The following is a 9,661-nucleotide window of genomic DNA, read 5'->3' as shown; positions in this document are numbered from 1 at the left end:
TTATTCCTCACCAGTCAGTTCATTATTGTAAGCGAAGGGGTGTTTTATTATTCCTCACCAGTCAGTTCATTATTGTAAAGCGAAGGGGTGTTTTATTATTCCTCACCAGTCAGTTCATTATTGTAAAGCGAAGGGGTGTTTTATTATTCCTCACCAGTTTTCATTATTGTAAGCGAAGGGGGGGTTTTATTATTCCTCACAGTCATTCATTATTGTAAAGCGAAGGGGGTGGTTTATTTATTCCTCCCAGTCAGTTCATTATTGTAAAGCGAAGGGTGTTTTTATTATTCCACCAGTCAGTTCATTATTGTAAAAGCGAAGGGGTGTTTTATTATTCCTCACCAGTCAGTTCATATTGTAAGCGAAGGGTGTTTTATTATTCCCCACCAGTCATCATTATTGTAAGCGAAGGGGTGTTTTATTATTCCTCACCAGTCAGTTCATTATTGTAAGCGAAGGGGTGTTTTTATTCTTCCTCACCAGTCAGTTCATTATTGTGAAGCGAAGGAGGTGTACAATTGTTTGTGCGAGTGCAGCATAATTTACAATTCATGTAAAATGTTGTAATCATAAATATGCTGTTCCCCTGAAAAAACGTTGGTACAATTATGTTGTTTACGAACGATGTTGTAAAACAAGCTTATATTTTTCTATTGGATATTACACCCAGTCCTTACTATTTTAATCAATGTCACTTCCTTAGAATGATCATTAGTCTTTCAGTTTTGATTTTCTTTAGTTTCATTCTCTTATGTTTGTTTGGTGTAAATATTTCCGTTTTTATTTTCATAGAGTTTATTAGTTTTCCTGTGAAGCGTTGCATCCGTGTCTGAAATGTGCTTCATAAATAATCTTATGTTTGTGTGGTGTAAATATTTCTGTTTTTTATGCTTGTATATATTATTATTAACCATTAAGTTCAATACATATTGGAGATAATTTGGTTTGACATTTGTACATTTGGTTTTGATAATAATGTCAATGTAATGTACATGTAACATAGTAATCACAATTATTTAGGCAACCAACTGACTATTTCTTGGTACAATATTTTGGACTGGATATCTATCGTACCCTATTCTTACTCAAATTAAATCAAATGTATTTATAAAGCCCTTCTTACATCAGCTGATATCTAAAAGTGCTGTACAGAAACCCAGCCTAAAACCCCAAACAGCAAGCAATGCAGGTGTAGAAGCACGGTGGCTAGGAGAAACTCCCTAGAAAGGACAGAACCTAGGAAGAAACCTAGAGAGGAACCAGGCTATGAGGGGTGGCCAGTCCTCTTCTGGCTGTGCCGGGGGATTTTTATAACAAACATGGCTAAGATGTTCAAATGTTCATAAATTCAACCTGACAGGTCTTACTATTTTATTCAATGCCATTTTCTTAGAATGCTCATTAGTCTTTCAGGTTTTATTATGTTGCGTTTTTTCAGCAAACTTAACATGTGTAAATGTTTGTATGAGTCAGTATACGGTGTGGCCACCAGCTGCATTAAGTACTGCAGGCATCTCCTCTTCATGGAGTGCACCATATTTGCCTGTTCTTGCTGTGAGATGTTACCCCACTCGTCCCCAAGGCACCTGCAAGTTCCCTGACATTTCTGGGGGGGATGGCCCTAGCCCTCACCCCCAACAGGTCCCAGACGTGCTCAATGGGATTGAGATCCGGGCTCTTCGCTGGCCATGGCAGAACACTGACATTCCGTCTTGCAGGAAATCACACACAGAACGAGCAGTATGGCTGGAGGCATTGTCATGCTGGAGGGTCATGTCAGGATGAGCCTGCAGGAAGGGTACCACATGAGGGAGGAGGATGTCAGTCCTGTCTGGTCCAGCGACGGTGGGTTTGTGCCCATAGGCGACGTAGTTGCGGGTGATGTATGGTGAGGACCTGCCTTACAACGGCCTGCAGGCCCTCTGTCTAGCCTCTCTCAGCCTGTTGCGGACATTCTGAGCACTGTTAGAGGGATGGTGCGTTCCTGGTGTAACTCGGGCAGTTGTTGTTGCCATCCTGTACTTGGAATGTATCCTGCCGAGAGGAAGGACACCATATTGGAGTGATCCAATAGCTCACATAACCATGGTTACATAAGTAACCATCGTTGCTAGTTTACAGAAATGGCAGAAGACATAGCAAACCACCCAGCAGCAGTAATGGAGTAATGGAGTCCGGGCCAAGAGGAGAACCTCAGATTTCCTACATCACAGTAGAGAGAACAAAGGCAGTTAAAGTGATTCAAATGACCTGACCCAGCAGCAGTAATAGACTCTGGGCCAAGAGAGAGAGTGAACCTCTGATCTCTCTACTGTTTGTAGGGAAATCTAAGGGAGTTAACAGTGATTCAAAACCGACCCATAATTAGCCTTTATTCTGCTGAGACGGTAAGACATAACTTTTGTCATGATGCTGGCCTGTGGGTAGGTTTATGACAGTCATAAATACCTCTCCCCCCTTTTTCATCTCTCTACCCAACTGATGTGACATTTGAAAATCCCTTGGTTAACATAGAGATTCTGGGAACATCAGAAGGTGGGGGGAAATGAACCATATTTTCGTAATCCGACCAGTTGAACATATGCGTTGGTACTTAATGAATATTAAGTCATCTGAGACATTCTCATCAATGATAAGGTGACATAACTTGTACAGTGGAAAGTCTACACATTATAGTATCAGATTCATATGGAATTGTTGTGCAATTTAAATGTTTGAATATGAAATTATTTGTGAGGGGATGAAATTTGATTTTAGCTTCTAAAATGCGAGAATTGGGTTTTCATGAGTGAATTAGGCCCGACTCAGTGTCCCGCCCACGTGAAGAGACATTGGTTATAAACTATGAGACACGCCCTCCTCTCCCTTCCTATATAAAGCCTTGACGACAATATAACCTCCTGTTCCGGGTACATTACGATGACGATCCGATGTCCAGAAGGGTTCAGATAATAACTACAGACGAAGCCAACCTTAGCGTGAGCTTTGGTTGCGAATGGTATGAACTTTTGAACTCTATTCGCTACAGAGGTGATACCCTCCTAGCCGTTGAGTTGGTAACAGCAGCCTGCAACGTGGCTAGGAAAGAACAGACAGAGTAACCTGTCTACCACACAACGACGTTACTACAACGTATCCAATTTACCACCAGAGACCTTCTTCTGAGGACAGGAAGATCTCTGTTGGCCAACACGAACAGCATCTACGACCAATCTACCGAAGCGCAGCTCAGAGAAAATGTTTATTGCATTTTCCTTTTCCAAATGGGCGGTAAATTTAGAATTCATAGATTCTGTATTTATGATAGAGTAGTTGCCTATGGCCCGATAGAGACATCGCTTCTCCCTTTGTTCTTCAGTCTTCCCGCTCTTTCACTCAAACCCAGCCCATTTTCTTTGTGTAACCAGCTGTCATATCTGTTCCGTCCGCTAGGGACGTTTCCTTTATGACATAGTTTGTAATCAAGGTATGATTCATTCTGTGTATATGTAATTCTGTGTGATTAGTTAGGTATTTGGTAAATAAATAATTAAACCCAAATTTGTATTGCTGATTCAACTTGTTAGCCAGGGTTCGTGAAGATCAGTGAACCAAGAATTTACAACTTTCAGATGAGACTGAAATAAGGTGACGATTAATATTGACTGCTATTGATGTAAAATATTAGTAGGTCTTTAAGAGTTCATTCGGAAGGACAACAGCTCTATAAATATTATTTCGTGGTGCCCCGACTCTCTAGTTAATTACATTTACATGATTAGCTCAATCAGGTGATATTAATTACAGAGAAAGGATTTATAGAATAGCGTGTCATATCACTTAAGCTTGTTAACTAACTGCAACATTGGACTGTTTTATGTGAATGTACATTGTCGCTTCACTAGCTAATCGTAACTATCTAATTGATGTGTATATAATTACTTGACCTTGTGTTATATTTTGTTTGTGCTCTGAAAACCACGCTGATTTTGACTAACTACTTCAGTTCCAGTGTACTGCCACAGAATAGGCGAAAAGCTCAGTTCAGATGTAATTTTTCACCCCACCCATTGTATAAGACTGGTTGTGTTGTTGATACGGTATATTATTTAATGGTCGAGAAACATTTTTTTATGTTTTACTCAACTGCTTTACCCACTCCAGACAGCAGATGGCGATATGTGTCTTTCAGGCCATGCTGCTACTGTGACGTATAATCTAGTGGACGGAACGCTTCTTCAACAACTGCAGCCACCTCGGTAGCTCGCCAGACAACAAAGTCGGAACATTCAAGTTCTTTGGGACAATTTCGTTGTTTATATGCCGCTATGTTTTAAAAACACTTCTACGCGTAAAAAGAACACACTCAGTTACCCCATTTAATGTCATATTGACGTTGTTATTCAGCTAGCTGGCTGGTTATGTTAGCACTAGTCTAGTCGCTAATGCTAACTAGCTAGCTAACGTCCCCGACCATTAGTTCACGAAGCTACTCCCCCTGCTAAAGAGGAGGTCTGTTGGATGGAGAAAGGAACTCTCTTAAAAGAGGAGGCAGAGGAGGCTGTACCAGTGAAAGAAAAAAGAGGAAGAAGCTTACAGAGGGAAAGAAGAAGAGGATGATGTTACTGTGAAAGAGAGGAGGATGGAGTTTTGGGGGTTGAAGAGGGGGAGATGACTGTCGCAGTGAAAGAAGAGGAAGACTGTTTTGGCGTGACGGAGATGACTGTCGCAGTGAAAGAAGAGGAAGACTGTTTTGGCGTGACGGAGACGACTGTCGCAGTGAAAGAAGAGGAAGTCTGTTTTGGCGTGACGGAGATGACGGTCACATTGGAAGAAGAGGAAGATAAGGCTGGAGATCTGATGAACACCGGAACATACAGTAAGTACCATGTTAAACAGCGGTGTTTTTTGTTGTTGTAGCGCTCCTGTCAATATTTAGTAAGGACGCGCAACCATAGAATTACAATGCTGAACCAACCAACCAAAACTATGAATCAATTTTAGCAGCACCCAATCACATCAGACCTTAAACCTTCCATTCCGTCCAGCCCTGGACTAAACTAGCTAATCATTCCACATGACGTAAAGCTTCCACTCAACATTCCATAGCAGTCTGAGATGTAGCTACACATTTTTTGTGTGTGTAATAAGTCAAGGGTTGTGAATACTTTCTGAAGGCATTGTATGTAGTTTGTAGTTTCAGCGGGTCATTATTAACTGGGCAGACAACGGTTGTAAATTATTTAGCATAGGCCCTTAGTGGAGCAGCGGTCTAAGGCATTGCAGTGCTTGAGGCATCACTAGAGCCCCGGTTTCGATCCCAGGCTGTGTCACCGGGAGACCCATGACGACGGCGCACAATTGGCCCAGCGTCGTCCTGGTTAGGGGAGAGTTTGGCCAGCCAGGATTTTCTTGTCCCATGGTGCTCTAGCGACTCCTTGTGGTGGACCCGGGTGCCTGCATGCTGACTCTGGTCGCCAGTTGAACAGTGTTTTTCCTCCGACACATTGGTGCAGCTGCATTCCGGGTTAAGCGGCTTTGGCAGGGTCGTGTTTCGGAGGACGCATGGCTCTCGTACTTTCGCTTCTCCCGAGTCCGTACGGGAGTTGCAGTGGTGGGACAAGACTGTAACTACCAATTGGAAATCACAAAATTGGGGAGAAAAATGTGTAAAAAGTACAACAAACAAACAATAATAATAATATTCCTCATCCCCAAATTTATTATAATTATTTTATAAATCCTGAACCAACACATTTGCACTTGACCCCCCCCCCTTCCTTGACTTTGCTGATAGCTACTTTATTGAGGAGAAGTGTACTTCGAATACTTGTGATATGTGGTGGTCCCACCTAGCTATGAATGCACTAACTGTAAGTGGCTCTGGATCAGAGAGTCTGCTAAATGACTCACTACTGTAGTGGCTCTGGATAAGAGTGTCTGCTAAATGACTCACTACTAGTGACTCTGGATAAGAGTGTCTGCTAAATGACTCACTACTGTAGTGTCTCTGGATAAGAGTGTCTGCTAAATGACTCACTACTGTAGTTTCTCTGTATAAGAGAGTCTGCTAAATGACTCACTACTGTAGTGTCTCTGGATCAGAGAGTCTGCTAAATGACTCACTACTGTAGTGTCTCTGGATAAGAGTGTCTGCTAAATGACTCACTACCGTAGTGTCTCTGGATCAGAGAGTCTGCTAAATGACTCACTACCGTAGTGTCTCTGGATCAGAGAGTCTGCTAAATGACTCACTACTGTAGTGTCTCTGGATAAGAGCATCTGCTAAATCACTCAAATGTAAATGTCAAATTGGCTGGATGTCCTTTGGGTGGTGGACCATTCTTGATACACAGGGGAAATTGTTGAGCATGAAAAACCCAGCACCGTTGCAGTTCTGGCCTCGGGTTATTGAGGGGCCCAGTCTAAATTAGACAGTTTTATGATGTGTCGATTTCATTAAGGTCTTTGTTTAGTATTTAACTAAATGCTCTGTCTTTGGCAGGAGAGAGACCAGACTCTTACTCTGACAGCAGGAAGAGTCCTTCAGGGGAACCAGAGCCAGAGACGTCCAAACCAGCAAGAAAACACCACTGTTCCCTCTGTGGAAAGAGTTTTTCTAAGTCACGGACCCTAAAAGAGCATGAGAGGATACACACAGGAGAAAATGCTTTTCAATGCTCCCAGTGTGAAAAGAGTTTTAAAGAGTTAGAGAACCTGAAAATACACAAGAGAACGCACTCTGAAGAGAAGCCTTACCACTGCTCCCAATGTGGAATGACATTTAGGTGGTTACAAGGCCTGAAAAGGCATGAGAGAATACACACAGGAGAAAAGCCCTACCGCTGTTCCCACTGTGAAAATAGTTTTAGGTGGTTAGAAGGCCTGAAAAGGCATGAGAGAATACACACAGGAGAAAATCCCTACCAATGCTCCCACTGTGGAAGGAGTTTTACTCAGTTAGCGAGCCTGAAATCACATCAGAGGATACATACACAGGAGGAGAAGACATACCACTGCTCTAATTGTGGAAAGACATTTTCCCGGGCAGAGGACCTGAAATCACATGAGAGAATAGAGAGGCTGTGTTCTGACTTATGTTTTTGACCTGAGAATTTGTGTTTTATGTTCATGCCAAATGAAATCATATTGTTTAAATGAAATCATTCTAAAAAAAATAGGCCTGTTTTTTCATCTCGAGACATGATCATGTCTAAAATCAGATTAAATATTTGTAGATGTGTATTTTGTTTTCTTTGAGCTTTGATTAATTTGATACAGTATAAACCCTCTGTTGTTCATTATATTATTTGGATATTGCTAAAGGTAAATTATATAAGTACATAGCCTTGCACATGGCATATCTTGTCCAAAATGGCTCATAGTAGCAGGAGCCTATTTCCTGTTTCTGTAGTCATCAAATCAAATTTATTTATAAAGCCCTTCGTACATCAGCTGATATCTCAAAGTGCTGTACAGAAACCCAGCCTAAAACCCCAAACAGCAAGCAATGCAGGTGTAGAAGCACGGTGGCTAGGAAAAACTCCCTAGAAAGGCCAAAACCTAGGAAGAAACCTAGAGAGGAACCAGGCTATGTGGGGTGGCCAGTCCTCTTCTGGCTGTGCCGGGTGGAGATTATAACAGAACATGGCCAAGATGTTCAAATGTTCATAAATGACCAGCATGGTCAAATAATAATAAGGCAGAACAGTTGAAACTGGAGCAGCAGCACGGCCAGGTGGACTGGGGACAGCAAGGAGTCATCATGTCAGGTAGTCCTGAGGCATGGTCCTAGGGCTCAGGTCCTCCGAGAGAAAGAAAGAGAGAATTAGAGAGAGGACACTTAAATTCACACAGGACACTGAATAGGACAGGAGAAGTACAACCCAAGGGGGGGGCGCCAACCCAGACAGGAAGATCACATCAGTGATTCAACCCACTCAAGTGACGTAGTGTGAGGAAGCTTGATGTACAAGTACCTGGACAGGACTCTAGTCTATACAGTACCAGAGTATAGTAACAGGACTCTAGTCGATACAGTACCACAGTATAGTAACAGGACTCTAGTCTATACAGTACCACAGTATAGTAACAGGACTCTAGTCTATACCGTACCACAGTATAGTAACAGGACTCTAGTCTATACAGTACCACAGTATAGTAACAGGACTCTAGTCTATACAGTACCACAGTATAGTAACAGGACTCTAGTCTATACAGTACCACAGTATAGTAACAGAACTCTAGTCTATACAGTACCAGAGTATAGTAACAGGACTCTAGTCTATACAGTACCACAGTATAGTAACAGGACTCTAGTCTATACAGTACCACAGTATAGTAACAGGACTCTAGTTGATACAGTACCACAGTATAGTAACAGGACTCTAGTCGATACAGTACCACAGTATAGTAACAGGACTCTAGTCTATACAGTACCACAGTATAGTAACAGGACTCTAGTCTATACAGTACCACAGTATAGTAACAGGAGTCTATCTCCTGTTTCTGTTGTGTGAGGCAGCATAATGTACAGTACCAGTCAAAAGTTTTAGAACACCTACTCATTCAAGGGTTTTTCTTTATTTTTTACTATTTTCTACATTCTAGAATATTAGTGAAGACATCAAAACTATGAAATAACACATATGGAATCATGTAGTAAGCAAAAAAGTGCTGAACAAATCAAAAAACGTTATATTTTGGATTCTTCAAAGTAGACGCCCATTGCATTGCCCTCATGCGGCAATGTTTGCAAACACAGCAAGGGGTTTAAACATCTACATAAAGAGGGCTTTGCGTTTGCGTCACAAATCACCTAGCAACCGCACCAGGCGCCATGTTGTAACAGTCTGTTAGAAGTCCTCCCATCATGACTGGCTGCGTTTCGCTATCGCCGGAAAACTTCGGAAAGACTGCCCATTATTTCATTTTTTTTTCTAAGGACCCCAGAGAACGTAGGCGTTTGCGTCACAAATCACCTAGCAACCGCACCAGGCGCCATGCCATGCCATGTCATGACTGGCTGCGTTTCGACTATCGGAAAGACTGCCCATTATTTCATTTTTTTTTCTAAGGACCCCAGAGAACGTAGGCAGTGGGAGAACCTAGTCAAGTAAGTAAATATATCATGGAAAATGTTAGCCTGCATACAACATTCCTATAGCTAACTGAAATGAGCTGCTAATGTAGTGTTCCCTAGTGTTCTAGTGTTCTGACAAACGGAGGGAAAAAACAAACAAACGGACAACTAGTCAAAAAGCTCAAACCAAGTTTATTTACCCACTGGGTCAAACAGCTGTTTACACAGAGGAACATAGAATTATACTCTTCTTCCAGCTGGATCTTTGGCCTCCAGTCACCTCTGGACAGCCAATTACATCTCTGTTGCTAGGCAGGAACTTAAGTGGTGACTGTTCCTTCTCACTTCATCTGACCTCGGCCCACATTCCTCACCCTAATCCACGGCTATACAACCGTATCAGTGACTGAAACAATGACCGTTACCCTTCTCTTCTCCATAGGATACATGAGATTTGATATTGTAATGAATAATGTACAACAGTAGCTGTGGAAGTCTGTCCATAATAAAGCAATGCTCTGCCTTCTTAACAACACTATCAACAAGGCAAGTCCTACAGGCTCTAGTTTTATCGCACCTTGACTCCTGTTCAGTCTTGTG

The 9,661-nt window shown here is 42.0% G+C and overlaps 1 protein-coding gene across 1 annotated transcript; it reads left to right on the top strand.

The window, feature by feature from the left end:
- Window positions 1-4,619: 4,619 nt before the first annotated feature.
- Window positions 4,620-7,218, top strand: LOC116363892 (zinc finger protein 3-like). The gene is made up of 2 exons (XM_031817239.1): window positions 4,620-4,858; window positions 6,485-7,218. Exons 1-2 carry the CDS (start codon window positions 4,651-4,653, stop codon window positions 7,084-7,086), a joined length of 810 nt encoding a protein of 269 aa, XP_031673099.1. The 5' UTR covers window positions 4,620-4,650; the 3' UTR covers window positions 7,087-7,218.
- The last annotated feature ends 2,443 nt before the right edge of the window (window positions 7,219-9,661 follow it).

This window comes from Oncorhynchus kisutch, unplaced genomic scaffold (genome assembly GCF_002021735.2).
Source record: "Oncorhynchus kisutch isolate 150728-3 unplaced genomic scaffold, Okis_V2 scaffold962, whole genome shotgun sequence".
Lineage (NCBI taxonomy): Eukaryota > Metazoa > Chordata > Actinopteri > Salmoniformes > Salmonidae > Oncorhynchus > Oncorhynchus kisutch.
The sequence above is the reverse complement of the archived record's forward strand: the minus strand, read 5'-3'. Positions and strand labels throughout refer to the sequence as shown.

What these genes read in the sequence shown, in the direction of transcription:
- LOC116363892 (XM_031817239.1), top strand. Translation starts at nt 4,651, where the DNA reads ATGACTGTCGCAGTGAAAGAAGAGGAAGACTGTTTTGGCGTGACGGAG. An exon ending in GATGAACACCGGAACATACA is followed by an intron (nt 4,859 to 6,484) that starts GTAAGTACCATG and finishes TGTCTTTGGCAG; the next exon opens with GAGAGAGACCAGACTCTTAC.